This window comes from Fopius arisanus, unplaced genomic scaffold (genome assembly GCF_000806365.1).
Source record: "Fopius arisanus strain USDA-PBARC FA_bdor unplaced genomic scaffold, ASM80636v1 scaffold00031, whole genome shotgun sequence".
Taxonomy (NCBI): Eukaryota; Metazoa; Arthropoda; class Insecta; order Hymenoptera; family Braconidae; genus Fopius; species Fopius arisanus.
Genome location: NW_011887770.1, coordinates 498,068 through 514,756, shown reverse-complemented (window position 1 = coordinate 514,756; position 16,689 = coordinate 498,068). Strand labels below are relative to the sequence as shown.

Genomic DNA, 16,689 nt, shown 5'->3' with positions numbered 1-16,689 from the left:
CAGTTATCGAGGAATATCTCTGGATCTAAGGGAGATATCAAAATTTTCCTCGATAACTTTTTTGTGGGGTAAAGTGAGAGCTACAAAAAAGATTTGACAAGACTTTCTCTATCTCTGTTAGATTCCGATTTATTTATGGATGAGTACTGAAAGCTTTTTTTGATTTATGTGTTGTTTGGGGATTTAGGGAGATGCCAACAGCGGAAGAAGGGGAAGAACCAGTAGTTGAAGATGTTGGGCAGTTGGAGGATCCCGACGAACCCCCTGGGGAAGAGGGACCTCGACAAAATGGCCAGGGTGGTAGGGCGGGAATTATGAAACCCCTGGTGGTTCTTGCGCTTCCCGGAATGTATCTTTTCTACAAATACAGTCAGTACCGGAGGGAGCAGCGGGAATTGTCCAGGAGGCGAATCACCGAGCGGGAGTTGCAGCATCTTCATCATAAAATTGTGAGTCCTTTTTATTTTCATATTTTATTCAGCAACAAATTACAAAAATTCCCTCAAATCTCGTATTCCCTCAATTGCCGCTGTATCTCGAGAACCGTCGACTCCAGAGGAAAACACTAAAAGAATTTTTTATAGCTCATTAAATTTCGGATAAAAAAGCTCTTTTCGTATTTTTTTCCAAAATCAATAGTTTCAGAGATCCAGAGATATTTGTGGACGATGAATTTCTACTCATCTTTTTCGCTGGTAATTTTTAAATGAATTCCGGGAAATTAAATTCCAGGTGATTTCATTCACATGCAAATGAGAATGGAGCTGACAAATTGTTATTTAATTATTTTTCTTGAGGGGGTAACCCAATAATCCCTGCCTTCATTAAATTTTCTTGGGGTTGTCTCATTGAAGGAAATTGGGGGAGATAATTTCGATTAGCCAACCACTTAAATTCGATTAAATTCCATCGCTCTTCAGTGATTTCAATTACTCTGGTACACTAGTCATCATTTTTTCCTAGTACTTTTGCTGCACTTCTTGGAAATTTTTATCGCATCCCAGTTTCGCAGAAATTTACTGCAATCGGAAGTTGCAATTTTTATGTTAAAATCGATGGTTACGGTGAATTTTTCCTCAATTACTCCATAAAAAATATATGGAAATCTGGAAATTATGGAAATTAAGGCGTAGCCAACGGCAATTTATTGCTCATTCAATGGTTGTTTAATTTTCTGAAATATCCCATAAAATCATAAAATCCTCTGAGAATCGTTAGCATTTAATTTTCAATATTCAAAATCATCGCTATTATTATTATCATCTAATTGTTTAAAATTTCGAGAGAGATTCGTCGGTTTTCCTTCAATTTTTTTGTTCAAGATGTAATAAATAATTTATTTTGGCAATAGAAATACTCATCGCAGTGAAAATTCGTACGACTTTCTTCTCATGTTCGTTTCCATTATCTCCAGGTGCACATTCTCATTCTGAACTAGTCTCCAGTTACTATCACAATGGGACTATCGTATCTCATCTCAAGTCTATACCTTTCAGGGCTATCAAATAATGACACGGAAGTGTCGAAAACATTCGCATTCGATTACATCGAATCGTACCTCTTCTAAAAGTTGTCCTCAAACTCCCGAGGAATTCCATTCCAAATTTCGATTAACACTGAATTAATTTCAATAAAAAAAAAATTGAAACCATTAAAAATTCCAGAATTCCAGTAAAAACTCTGGAATTCTCAAATTCCTCTAGATTTTAACAATAATAATAACAATTTCCGGTTGAATATTTTTGAAAGAGGATTTCTGGGGAATTCCTCACGAGGAAATTCACTGGAATTTTCGAAAAATCGGTGATTACAATTTTTTTATGGAATTGTATGGAATAAATTTCAAAAAGTCAATATTTTCCCCCCAAGACGAGCGGGAGTTCCCCTGATTCAGAATTACTAGACTATTATTTTCCTGGGGTCATTGGCCAGACACTCCCGTTTTTTTCCCTCCGCTCAATGTTCGTTCGTGCCGATGGCGATAAGAGAATTTTGTTTTCTTTCACTGGGTAAAAAATCCTTCGTTACTCCTACGATTTTATCTAGTTTCCAAATTTCGATTCTGAAGTTTGACGTATTCGATTTTATTATAGACAAAGGGCTGCAATCGAAATATCGATAGCGATAAAATTTATCTTGAGATAGAATGATGATGATTTTAACTCAGAATTGGCGTGACCTTTATCAGGTCATAATGCGTAATGAGAAAAATTTTCTGTTGATCTTACGTCTCATGACTTGAGGTCTCGCGCCTCGCGAGGCGCGTCCTCACGCGACTTTTAATGATTATTTTATTAATTATATATTTTTCTGAAAAAAACGCCGATAAGAATTTCTGAAGGTCGAGAAAAAGAGGCAGAAGGGCGTAACTACCGTCTTCGTGACTCAATTGCGCGTTATAATGACAGTGGAAATAATTGAGTTGAGGTAACGTTAACCGTAAATCGATATTTCGAGGCGTAACTCTGAATCTAATGGAAATGGCGAAATTTTGTGCGGAACCTTTTTTGTAGGGAGTAGTGAGAGCTACAAAAAAGGTAATCACAAAAAAGTCGCTATCTCTCTCAGAATCAAAGATATCTCGAAAACTTCGGTGATAAGTAAATGGACTGCTTCCCTTCGCCCCTCGCGGGTTCAGTTCCCGAGGAATATCTCCGATTCTAAGAGATATAGCGAAACTTTTATAGAGACCTTTCTTGTAGCTCCCATTCTCCTCCACAGAAAAGGTCATATGAAAAATTCCGTTATCTGTCTTAGATTCTGAGGTACTTCTCAAAAAGTCGACCTATTGTTGACTTGATCATCAGTAAATGCGAGACGTTACCAGAAATCCAGTTATTGAACTAGACTTTTCAATTTTTATATTGATCTACCGAAAATTCTGGCTCGCTCGTGTGAATGGTATCTTCTCAGGAAACGTGTGACACAATGAAAAAAGTATATCGTATGCACGTGACAAAGTATCCCATCATTTGCGGTAATGAGGGGTGAGTGCCCGAGGGCATCAGCCCCTTCAACCTGCAGAAATAACAATGTATCATCGCATGACAAATCCATTATTATATTCCCCCCAAAATTCTATCCCCAAATTTTTGCTATTGAATTCTCCAAATTTGCTAATTAAAATTTCCCCGAATTTTTGAAATTCTACAATTACCGAATTCCAAACAATTAACCAAAAATATTTCTCACTCCAATCAAAACATCAGTTCAACAATTTCACAACGATCAAATAATAAATCAAAGAATTAATTACCCAATGAATTATTAATAATTGTTTGAAGTAATTAATTAATTATTTTATTATCCAGTAAATCGGTAATTAAAATCCGTGGGATTTAATTGAAATTCGTATTTCAATTATTTTTATTATTATTTGAATTATAATTGTTATAATTGAATTATTAATTTAATAATTATTTTTTATGATTTTTACTTTTTAATGAGAATTATTAATATAATTTAAATATTATAATTCAATTATTTTTGGGATTATTGTCGTTTTTTTTATTTGTCGTTCACTTTTTTTTGAGTCACGACTCCAGACGTTTTTCAATCTCTCTGCGACTGCAAGTCCGCATTAATAAATTGCAATAATACTCCGGTCTTTTTTTTTTCCCGTTGTTGAACCGTACGTTCTGATCGATGAGCACAAAAGCATACAACATGGCCGGAAGCTACGAGACTTTTCACCGGAAACCGTTTGAAAGTTTCAACGTTGTGGATCGATTTTCATTCATGGTAACGGACTTCTGACGAATGAGATTAATCACCACGAGTATCAAATTAAAATTACACTTCAAATTAAGAAAGCGGATGGAATAAATTGAAGAAAAAAATATTTTCCATTAATCTTGAAATTTTGCAATCTAATTTATCGATTTTTATTAAAAATCTCTATTGGAATTCCTGAATTCTCTTCAAGTCGAGAATTCGGAAATAATTTCTCGAATTTCCAATATTTTTCGTAATTTTGTGATTGAACGACTTCAAAATTACGATTTCATAAAAAATTCAAAGAACCGATTTGACTTCAATTTTCCTAATTAAAAAATGGAGATAAATTTAATATAAATTTGGAATTATATAATTTTCACTTAAAAATAAAAAAATGAACACTTGATCAATTAGCGCAGGTGCTTCTCAACCGTTCAGAAAGATCGATACCGATTTGTTCGTGTGGAAATCGATTTGCAATCGATATCGCATTAAAAATTGCCAGTCCTTCCTCCACGTACATTATCAGAATCATTTAGAACCCAACAATGATTTAGAACCCATTTGAATAAAAAATAATGCGAATATAAATTTATTCGTGTTTAAAATTTCTCTGAAAACCGGCGATACATTTTCTTCGATGAAGTCGTCCCCGAAAGGTCTATAGAGTCCAGGTGCAATTGTTATCGACGTGTCCGCCTGAATATTTCAGCGATGGAGTAGAACCCCGGGTTGTTGTCCGGATCCACATATTTATGGGAGATAAAATGATTTTTCCATCGATCGACAAAAATTAATAGATTAATCCAATCAAACTATTCTAATTAAACGAGAAGAATCAGCTGATTAAAGTCAATCAAAAATTTCTCCTCTTTTCCCTCTCTCTTCACTCGCCATGCCTGAATTATTGCCCTTTTAATGATGGAATGTAATTAATTAATGGAGGATATCGGTACAAGTAAATTTATTCAAAAATACCGGCCTCTCAAATCGGTAAAGTTCCGCGCGAACGGCGCCATTTTGTTTGTCTTCAGGTAAAATATTCCACGATTTCTCGGGTCTGTTGCTAATCCCATGAAAGCGTCGGGCATCCAACTGCACATTCGCACCTCTGGGCGCCATTTTGTGCATCTCGTGGCGGGAAATCCTGTGGGATTTTTTATCGACTCCACGTAGAATTCCCAGGCACGATTGTGACTGCAGACAACTGAATCAATTGGAATTAGATCGCCGTCGTGGTTTCATTTTGAAAAAATGAGAAATCTGTTCATTTCTAGGGAAATTTAATTTTTGAGGAATTTCGGGGAATCCCAGAATCTTGAATGACACAAAAGGCGCGAAATTCAACCGATTTTTTTGACAAAATGATTAATACGATTAATTAAATTAATAAAATCAATTGGATCCATAGGATTGATTGGATTAATTCATATTAGTCGGATTAATTGTAATAATTTATTCGAATTTTATAATTACCGTAGTGCCGAATAAATTGGCCGATTCGCGTAGTGAAGAATGAGATGTCGGGGCATCCGGGCTGAAGGGGTCGTCCACCATTGGGGTAGAAATCGGCGTGTCCTATGGGGTTTGGAAATCCGAATCGTCCCCCGTCGGTGTGAATTACGTCGACGAAACTGGCGTCGGAAGCCGTCAAGTGCCCCTCCATTCCTGTGTCCATGTAAAGTGGATAGGCCGCGTCCAACCCCGTGATCCTCCCGATCTATAAAAAATTAATTATCACAAGCATCACCATTATATTTTCAAACAAATCAGTCTCAATAATTATTACTAACCCTTAAATAATTACTCAAAAATTCATAATTATCTCTAACGATAAAATAGTGAAGAATAAATTAATCATTATTTCAAGGTCAGTCACGTCAAAATGGGAATTAAATGAATAAATGAATTTAAATAAATTAATTAAATGAATAAATGAAGAGAATAATAAATTGAATGAATAAATTGAATTAGATAAATAAATTGAATGAATAATTTTTAAAAAATGGATGAATGAAAAAAATAAATAAATTTAATCGACGAATGACGGGAAAAAAATTCATCTCGTATTTCCGGTGCCTCTGGTGTTTTATTATCATCCGAGGAGTCGAGTATTCCTACAATTCCGAGGAACTTAGTGCCAATTCAATATCCCGAGGAGTAAACGAGATTAATGGACGTCGTATGAAGTTATCGCCTTTTACCATGTCGATAGAGTATCGCAGTTTCTCCGGGATATTCAAGCGAAAATGAAAAATATATCGTCGACGCTGAAACGAAGACATAACGCACTATCTGCAGAATTTATTACTCTGGGGAAAATTTTAGTTTACATCTGCGGTTCACCAAGTGTTTTATTTTTTTGAAATTTCGGGGACAAACTGAAAATTATTAAATCATATCAACAATCATAAACAATCAATAAACATTAATTTTGTATTAAATGCCAATTGCGATCAGATGTCTAGTCCCAAAATTATCAAAAATGAATTAATTATCATAGATACATTTACATTATTTTTACAAAATTATTAATTAAGGAAAATTATGTATATGTATGATTATTAGGTACATATATAGCTACGATTATTTAAAACTCACAGGGCACAACCTTTTTAGGTGCTAGGCTTTTTCCCATGAAACCTGCGGCCTCGGCACCTAGGCTGAAACCAATGACGTGGAGCATTGCCATTGGTACAGCATTATTGTCATCCAGCCACTTGACAAATCGTGCAACATGTCTGCCAACTTGTCTTGTATTTCTGACAGCTGTTATGTACCATGGCAAAGCAGCGAGCTTTCCCCAGTCGACAAGAATCACATTGTATTCCCCACGCTCCAGATAAGCTAGAGAAAACAGAATTCAAATCCCATCAACTCGATACAACAATTTTAGTTTTTATTAATAATTCCCATTTTTATTCACTAAAAACAATGAATTTGATTCAAATTTATTATTATTAATCATATCCAGTCGGTTGATTATATTATTGATAATAATATGGGGATAATTGATCATTGAATTAATTAGGTAATGGGATTGTTCATTTATTGCATTGTTGTTGCAATATAATTTAATATTATAATTAATATTGTGGGAGATTTTATTCTTATTTTATTCGATTTTGTGAAAATGACAAAAAAAAATTTTCTTGAAATTTCAAGGAAAAATTTCATTACTGAATAATTATTGCTTGAGGTAATTATTATTGCGAATATTAAATGAACATTCATATTGAAAATATTCTATAATAAATAAATAATCAGAAATGGAAAAGGAAGAATTGAATTAACTAGATAAAAATCGGAAAATTGAGGAGAGAAAACTGATTTTAAAAATCGATTTTTCTTCTGGAATTTTTACTGAAATTTATTTATTCATTATTGCTAATGAATTGGGGAATTTTACCGGCTAAAATAGCCATGGCACTTCTTCCGTTACTTCTCTCCGCATATCCATGAATAAAAACGATTGTTGGATTCGATGGATCGAAAAAGCTGTTCCGCAAACTTCTCGAATTTCCGAGCTTCAGAACATTCGGTCTCATCGGATTTTTCCTGCAAACACAAAAGGATAATATTATAAATTATCGAATAGAGAAGAGGGAAGATAGGGTGAATTACGAAATGCGTACTTAGTGTAAAGTTGAAACTCTATATCACGATCCACTTCGATACTGCAGCACAAAGCGCATGTGCCAGTGGGAAATGGCGATATATTCAGTCTACTACCCCCTAGAATTAATCATTAACATTCATTAATTAATAATTATAAATTGCGAGAACGCAAAGTATCAATTTCCGAACAGCACTTTATGGAACTGACGCATTTGATTCACTCATTTAGTAATTAGTAATTAATTTATTATCAATTATTGATGAACTAACTAATTAATTAATTATGGATGGATAAATTGTGCGAAGGATTTTTATAGGAGGAACTGACGAAACGATTGACTGAAATTAATCATTTCCTTGATAAATAATATTAAAAAATTTTGTATTAAGCATGTCTTGGGGAAAATGGCGTGGAATTACGAATTTTTACGGTTGAATCCAAAGAAAAGATGAAAGGAAAAGCACGAGCTGAAAATTAGGTGAACTCTCTGGAATAACTCGACTGCAATAAAGAGAACTCTCAGCGATTTCGCACCTGTTTGTGTCTGAGAGAACAAAAAGTGAATAAAAAAGAGAAAAAAAATGCAGGTAAAACCCCAGGTGTCATGCTTCGTTGGCATCGGCTGTTTCCATTTTACTCCAAAGAGTTGTTAAAGTAATTGAGGAAATTTCAGATTCACTGGTACTGTCGCTCACTAAAACGATTAAATCCCGTATTTTCCGGAGGAATTCAACCACTCGATCACATAGCACTTGCCGATCACCAAATAAATGATTGATAATCGATAAAAAATTAAACATCAACCGATCGTCTTCTCGGCTTTAACGATTCCGCAATAATAATCACCTGTGTTAATTACGATGAGCCGACATAACAGGGGGGTGAAGAATGAGAGTATCATATTTTTTGTGTCTCCGATGGCATCAAGAAATCGGTATGTGGAAAAATAATGGAGAACCGTTCGTTCTGATCCTTCGGTGCAAACTGACGGGAATAAATTCACCCGATTCTCTTATTTCTAGTTCACATCGGTAAAAAACTAAACCGCTTGTTCTTACAATGATTTTCACCAATCGATCGGTTCTCTTTTCGACCTTTCAATTTCACATTAAACTTCCTTTCCTCCCTCACTTTCAATGGCACTAGATCCTCTGGAGATGATCGTCGCAGGATGAAGGAAATTTTTTGTTTAAAATCGATCACTTGTATTTGTACGAAAATTATTTGGAAAGTCAAACGGAAAATTGAAAATTTTATCAAAGAATTCTGGGAAGTTGAAAAATTTCTTGGTTTCACGTGTTTTTTTTTATTAATACCGATATTTTTACTGATTCTGCGGTCTTTAATGATGGGATTAATTGCATAAACGATGTGAATAATGGAGTAATTAATATGAAAAGTCGGGGGAGAATCTCTGAAGTTGAGGGTGTGGGAAAACTCTGGAGATTCATTGAAATCCCAACCTCATCGAACTTTACGAGCGATTGGGTACTGCAGTACCTTTCGATCCAGTTCGATAGTTAACTCTTATCGCATCAGCGAGAATCAATTCAAGAGGACGAGGAAAAATCCCTAGATCCAGAAAGGGGTAGCCACCCCTCACCTGCACTATTTAAAAATTACTCTCCAATCAGAAAATTTAATCAATAAATTTAAAATAAAAAATTGCAACAAAAATTGAATTGAAGAATTGATTTTCACAATTTAAATAATTTCATTTATAACATATAATTATAATATAAATTATATAATTTCAGTAAAATAATTGAGATTACAGATTGAATTAAATTCAATTTTCCAGGAAATTTTCCTTAACGATTTTTTCTTTTATTATTTTTTATTTGATTTTATTATTTTCGAGTTTTTTTTTTCGTGGGAAATATTAAAAGAAACTCATCAGCCAAGTTCTTCATTAGTCCTCGAATGATTTCGCAGACATCAGAGGCTCCCAGAGCTGAAATAGAACTGCTATTCGGATCGGTATTGAGGCAGTCCAAACATCTGCCATGGCCAGACAAAAGCCGCCGCGGGAAATTGGGGTACGAGGGGATGAAATGAAACAAAAATATGTCAGAAGATGAAAGAGCTAGATGAAACTCTCAATAAAAAATCGGGAATAACGGTAAAAATACTAGCATGTGAGAAAAAATCGGAATAAATAACTAAAATTGATTTCTGTCAAATTCAATATCGAATTAATAATATATAAATGAATAATAAAATATAATCAATATATATTAATTATTAATATATTTACTGTACATTTTTAATGATTTTTCCAACCCTCGGTTGTTGTCGAATAATATATAATTAATATATATTAATTATTAATATATTTACTGTACATTTTTAATGATTTTTCCAACCCTCGGTTGTTGTCGATTTATACCGATTTTTTAATATTTTCACGAGTAATGCGGAATGCAGGATAAGGAATGGACCAGTGGGGTAGTGGGGATATTTTGCGCATCATCCCCTAATATCTGGAAACCACCCCTGACCCAGATAGGGGTGCATAACACACCTAACGGCTGGTCCATAACCACCACGAGACTGTTACGTACCATCGGACACGTGCGATGCTCTGCATACCTCTCCACAATCTATCCATTAATCCTGAATATTCCAAAACAATTTTTCAAACGTACCAATAAATATTTTTGATTAAAAAAAGGGCTGAATTAAATGAAAACAGAAAAAAAAGACTAGAACTTTTCTGTTCTAGTCTTTTTTTTTCTGTTTTCTTGTGCATGAATTTTTCAGCTAAAAGAAAAATTCATTGAAAAGTTTTGTAAAGATGAATGATTAGGAATTTGGTAATTGAATAAATTAATTATTCCATTTATTAATTATTATTATCCTTAGTTTTGTAAAGATGAATGATTAGGAATTTGGTAATTGAATAAATTAATTATTCCATTTATTAATTATTATTATCCTTGACCTTTGTTTATAATTTATATTTTATTTGTCCGTGTGAACTTGAATTGTTGCGTGTCATGAATCAGTCCCACGGATTTTAGAGAAATGGCGTTGCCGGATGCAATATTGATTACTTGTTGCAATAAATTTAACTGGAAAGTTATTTATTTATCGATTGATGATAATAATTTGTGGAAATTGTCGGGTTTTCAGGATAAATTGCTGACGAAGTTGGAGGAGAATGAACCCGAAATGGCGTCTTCGCAAGAGGACGAAGTGAGTACTCACCTAATTTTATAAATAAACAAAATTTTTCATAAATATTCGGCCCAACAAAAATAATAGTCTACCTAAAATTCAAATTTTTCTGTATTTAAAATAAATGTTTATTTTAATTTCAAATAAATTCCGGGTCAAAATTAAATAATCATTTTTTAACAATAAGATCACAAGATGTTAATGAATTTATTGAATTTGTTAGATAATTTATTGATACTGGCCAATTAAAAGAAAAAAATAAAATTTTGAATGAATAAATCTTTTGTGGGAGTGAATGAAATTTCAATTGCTGAAACTTTTGTCAAATTTTTTAAATAAACATGAAGAGTGGGAAAAAATGATTATTTAATTGATTTTCCACGAAAATTTCTCTTTGTGACATATTGTTCGGCCTTCGTCGGGTAATTCTTGTATCTCCGTTTTATTTTACGATAGTTACGTGATCATTGCGACAATTCTAGGTAGAATTACCGTTTTTGCATGCGCGAGAAGAGAATTGAGTGATAAAAAATAAGTTTTGACGATCTAATGAGTCCCCAGGGGCCTTGATATATCCTCTCATTATTACGTTTCCGCGATGTCTGACGGTAATTGGGAAAATTACCTGAACTACTTGGAGATTGTCTCCCGCTATAAATACGCGCGTTGCGTTCGGAAAATTATAGTTGTCTATTTACAGACAGGGATGAAGGGGTGTGTTGTGTTATTATTTGTTGCGAGTGTTGTTGCGGCAGTGGTAAGTACTCATTACCTCCATTTTCCGAAAGCTAGCGAAGCCTGGGAATTTTTTTAAAACGCTAAACAGCGAAATGATAAATTTTCCAAATTTCCGGAATTTCCTCCTCACGTAATCGTGGATTTATATCGAAACCTATCGAATTAATTGAAAAACATGAAAAAACCTTTTTTGTTCAGATTTTAATTATCTACAAAAAAGTTCCTTAGCGTTTCCACCTGAGATCGATAGGTCTCGAGATAAATCGATGGTTATCGATTGATTTTAGATTGACCTATCAGATTTCGATAGTGATTCGTTTTTTGTTGTTGTTTTTCGAGTTTTTGTTGTTAATTTTTTGGTTTATAGACAGCCCAGGCCAGGGTGCCGATGCCGTCGATGGCGGGGATGGGGGCTGGACAAAATGGACGAAGAAATGATGGAATTGGGGCCAGAGGGGGAGGGATGAGGCAGATGGGGGGAATGGGACGGATGAGAAGAGCCTCTGAAAATTATTGGAAAGAAGATGGTAATAATAATAATAATTGAATAATAATTAAATGATTTGTCAATTCATTTACAAAATTTTATTGTTAACAATTATTTAATCCAGAAGCCCATGATAGAAATCGTCGACAATCTTCTGACAAATCCACCGGAACAGCTGCTCTAGGATACGGTAAAATCATTCACCATTATTTAAACAAATTATCAAAATAAATTACAATCAATAAAATTAATCACAAAGAGGTGTAAAAAGTTCAATTCATTTCTTGAAATTATTAGTATTAGTAATTTAATTATTTTAATAATTAATTCGATTGATTCTGTTGGATGCTTTATTTTTTATTGTTAATATGAATTTGTTTATAGGTGGCTGTTATGATAATGGACATGGCGGACATGGAGGACATGGAGGACATGATGAGTGGGACGATGGCTGGGGACATGGCAGTTGGTCCAGCAAAATCCAAGACAAGAAATCATAATTAATAACAATAACACTAACAAATCGGTTAATTACTGGATATTAAGAAAGAAAAAACAATAAAAAATTAAACAATTGAGAAGTAAAATGACAAATAATTGTGTAATCTGATGATTTAATAAAGTTTATGGATTGATACTGAGTGGATAAATTAATTTGATATTTATTTGGTAATTATTTAGATGGGAGTTTAGTTGATTAATGAAGTTTTTGAATTGATAACTTTTGCGTGTGCTAAAATATTCATTTTGTTGATAATTTATTCATTTCTGCAGTGCGTCATCTGCGTCAACGCAAGAGCTACGATGCAGACTGCGCCCTGCGGCCATCGAGTTGTCTGCAGGTACGGCAATTGTTCAGAATAATTGTTATAAATAAAAAAAATTGAGTTCTCGCCGATTTCCCACGAAACGACAAAAATGTCCCGAAATCCCAGTCAATGCGATAATTGCAGAAAAATTCCCCTAAGATTGGAAAAAAAAAATTGTTCCCTCAATTAATTACATTAATTAACAATTTTTAGACGTTGTTTTGTGAAAACAATACAAATGGCAGTTTCTCAGCGACTGCTCCCACTCCGATGCGTCATTTGCAGAGCAAAAATTCTGCGGCTCAAGCAGACGCTAATCCCCAGAGACGTAAGATAAATTGTTTATTATCTCACCGAACAAACAATATAAAAATTAAATAAACATGCGAGTGTATAAAATATAAAACCGGAAAACTATAATTTTTTATCAAATATTCTATCGATTTCCAACAATTTTCATTCATTCTAAAAATATTTATAAAATCAAATGAAAATTGAGTATTTATTATAATCAATAATAATAACAATAACAACGAAGTCATTTAATTATCCATTCATTTATAAGTAATTGAAAAATGTCTGAGTTTCAATCCAGTAATTTTTTGACGATTGAAACTCGAAAAATTGTAATTGCCAATTCCAGTAGATTGAAACATTAATTAAAATATTTTAATTATAAAAAATCCAGTACTCAATGTCTGGAAAGTCGTGGGTGCTGCCTCAGAGTGCATCGGAGTACAATATGGGTGGAGGTGTTGGTACCAGTGGAGGTGGTAGATGGGTCCCAGGATCAGTCCCAGCGTCGGCATCGCTCTACTCCATGGCGAGTGGATCATCCTCCATATCTGGTCAGCCCTCAATTAATTGAATTACGTAATGACTCGCCCCATCCACCCCCCTATCCTCACGTTTTCTTCATCCCCAGGTGTGTCTTCCGTGTCATCAGCGACGTCATCATCAGCGAGCAGCTCAGGGAGTTCATCCATGTCGAAACCCACGCGACTGCGACAACCGACAGGTGCAACTCTTCGGAGGACCCAAACGCAATCGATGAAAATGCGAATACAGGTGAGAAAAAAAATAATTGAGAGTTTGATATCGATAATGTGGATACTGAGGGTGACATTTAATCTCAGGAGTATCAAGATCCCATTCAGCAGATTGCTGAAGACGATGATGCGATAAGAGACAATCGCGAGAGACGACTGCCACCAATCAAAGAATTTCAGCGAGATTATCGCGCTGGAAAAGCTTCCACAAGGCTCAGGTAATTCGACTGTTCTTTTCCTTTCCCTTCCTTTCAAACAGGAAATCGATATCAACCGAACCGATTCCTCCGATTGATCAATTTCCTCTAAAAACTCTCGCGAAAGAAAGTCCTAGATTTTTTCATGGACTCATTTTTTCTGCTGAGTTTTACAGAAATATCTCCCAAACTAATGAAAATATCGAAAAATTAGTAATAAAGTTTTTCCGAGCTCTCAATTAGATCTACAAAAAAGGTCGAATGAATGTTGCGCTATCTCTTTTAGATTCCGAGGTTTTTGGAAAAATGGGAATTGAATATGTGGAGGTAATTTCTCGGATGTTGAAGAATTGATGAAGAAATGGTTCCGATCAATCGTAGAATTTTATTTTATCGGTTCATCTTCAGGGGATATCAGTAGAACAGTGAATCGATGCAGAAGGTAGATACTAGATGCTAATGAGTACTTGAATTGCAGATGCGCACAGAAAATAGTGACTCAACTGGAGATATCGCCAACCCATCGAGTCCCTCCGAGCAATCCTCCAATTCCCTCATCATCATCATCATCAGCATCAACCCGTGCATCAACAAAAAGGCCGAGCTCGGCCCCTAGAACAGTGGTAACAGTAGCTCAAGAGGTGCAAAAATCAAAAAAAGAGAAGGAAAAGGAGAAAGAGAGGGAGAAAGCGGAAAAGGCCAGACAAAAGGAGGAGGAAAAAGCGGAAAAAGCTAGAGCCAAGGAGGCGAAAAAATTGGCCAAGGAGGAAAAAAAGAGAGCAAAGAAAGAGGCTAAAGCACGCCGAAAGGAAGCGGAAGAGTCACTCCTCAGGGATGATAAATAATAATCCAATAATAAAAATCTTTGTTGTACCCTCAACCCCTTTCCTGCCAACGTTCAATCCAAAATCCAGTGAGTAACGATGATGAATAATATATAACAATAAAAGGGATTTGATAATTTAGGTGATAATGACGGCTTAAAGCATTGAAGGGTGACAGCTCGTGGAAATAATGGAAATAATGGAAATAATGGAAATAATAGAAAGAATAGAAATAATGGAAATAATGGAAATAATGGAAAGAATGGAAATAATGGAAATAATCGCCGACCCTGACGGATTCAAGCAGTGGCCAAAACTAAATTACAAGGAATCAATAAAATATTCGACGATTGGATAGTTAACTTATTAGTTGAAACGACTAGGACTTCTAGGTTTAGGTTTTTTTCGGGTGAAATAAATAACCAGAAATGTTCCTTCGGTCAATTGTTTTTGATAAGGAACAATGCATTTCTAGCCTAAGAGTTCAATCGAACGATTTATCTGCGTTCTCTAATTAGACTAGAGTATTTTAAATAATTTATGGAAGTTGTAGGGATTTTCATGGATTAATGATTGAAATGCCACGGAGATTAATGATTGAAATCAAAATTAGTACTTCGGTAGGTGGAAATAAATATCAAAAGGTGATAGAAAGTGATAGAAATCATCGGATAATCGTGGGATTATACCATCGCGTTGTGTAATATGTTTTTATTTTTAAATAAATGGAAAATTGGGGAGTTGTACTTGGCTTTAGCGTCTCTTCGATAATTGCGAGTGAGTAACACTGAGAATAACGATAAGATCTCGACGCACATATCAAAATGTTAGGGGATTTATTGGCTTTAGTCGATTCGGCTAGTTTACCCTAGGAAGTCAATTACATCGTTGTTGAAATTTTTATCAAATTGTTGAATCGTCGCCGGAAGATACCTATGGGGTTCATTTAAATTAGTTGATAACAGCTGATTAGATTAATCAACGATTCATTAATACTCATAACGGTTTTAGATCACGTGTAACGAATTTTTAGCTTTCCACACAAGTACTCACTGCTTTCACTGTCATATTCATTATACTCACCCGAAATTGTCAATCAGATTCATTAATTACAACCGTAAAGTCGTTATTCCCAGTGTAGGGTGGGGAGGACGGAGTGAAAATGGAAAAAATATTGGCGATTAAATTTTGATATTTATCGGTTAGAAATTTCTGGTGTAGGATATGAAGAATCTGATAAACTCAGTCATTCAGAAATGTCAATTTTTATCGAGTACGTGGCGTGCTGAACTCTCACCGATGACGTGTACTTGAAAACGAAAAAAAAAAATGAATGTAAAACCGTCAACCGAAAATACGAGAGACGAAACGAAATAATACAAATAATGCTGGAGTAAAAATACATGGAAAAAAGGATAAAAAAAAAATAATCCGTGCATGTTGTCTTCTGCTGGTGGAGGCGACCTTGAGCCACTCAAATCCATCATTCGATCTTCCGGTTGTCCTTCGAGGGCACCAGGTGATGGTAACGAGTGCAATCCACGGAATAATAAAACGATCCATTATATTTTATCGTAATGATCATTACGATAATCTGTTGGACACACCGAGAGAAATATTCACTGAAAATTATGGAACAATAATCCGTTGTGGTGACACGAGGAAAAATTATTTCTCATTTTTCAGCAATTGTTTTTCTTTTTTTTTTCATTTCAGATGAAATTAATGAACCCACATTAAATATTATAAATATTATTGGGATAATTCTCTTATTTTGAGATTAATTCGGGATTACTTACGGATTCTTATCAATCTAGGTATGATAAAACCACTCGTAAATTCGCATTGTTTATTGAATTTTTCTCTTCGTGAATTAAACAATCGTGTCTATATTCTGATGTTAATTTTTTATACATGTTCTGAGTTAAATAAAAGCCTCGTTTTCACGAAATTCACCAAGAAATTCACCCATAAAGCCGATTGACGATTGAAAAATGGACTTGAATCAAACTCGTGGTCAATGATGAAGTATTAAAATTTTTATTATGTAGGTTACCCTTGGGTTGAAT

The 16,689-nt window shown here is 34.5% G+C and overlaps 2 protein-coding genes across 4 annotated transcripts in view; both read left to right on the top strand.

The window, feature by feature from the left end:
• Positions 1 to 16,301, top strand: part of LOC105265637 (actin cytoskeleton-regulatory complex protein pan1) — an 18,859-nt gene extending 2,558 nt beyond the window's left edge. For all 3 annotated transcript variants that reach the window (XM_011303221.1, XM_011303222.1, XM_011303220.1), the window contains exons 2-9: positions 188 to 449; positions 10,472 to 10,534; positions 12,516 to 12,583; positions 12,764 to 12,878; positions 13,239 to 13,398; positions 13,476 to 13,618; positions 13,687 to 13,817; positions 14,275 to 16,301. In XM_011303221.1, the coding sequence (XP_011301523.1) occupies positions 192 to 449; positions 10,472 to 10,534; positions 12,516 to 12,583; positions 12,764 to 12,878; positions 13,239 to 13,398; positions 13,476 to 13,618; positions 13,687 to 13,817; positions 14,275 to 14,641 (1,305 nt within the window). In that variant the 5' untranslated portion in view covers positions 188 to 191 and the 3' untranslated portion in view covers positions 14,642 to 16,301. The remainder of the gene's footprint in view (positions 1 to 187; positions 450 to 10,471; positions 10,535 to 12,515; positions 12,584 to 12,763; positions 12,879 to 13,238; positions 13,399 to 13,475; positions 13,619 to 13,686; positions 13,818 to 14,274) is intronic.
• LOC105265636 (cold and drought-regulated protein CORA) lies at positions 11,198 to 12,382 on the top strand. Its single transcript, XM_011303219.1, has 4 exons — positions 11,198 to 11,273; positions 11,622 to 11,781; positions 11,866 to 11,931; positions 12,126 to 12,382. The coding sequence occupies exons 1-4, from the start codon at positions 11,223 to 11,225 to the stop codon at positions 12,239 to 12,241; spliced, it is 393 nt and encodes a 130-aa protein (XP_011301521.1). The 5' UTR covers positions 11,198 to 11,222; the 3' UTR covers positions 12,242 to 12,382.
• Positions 16,302 to 16,689: the final 388 nt, after the last annotated feature.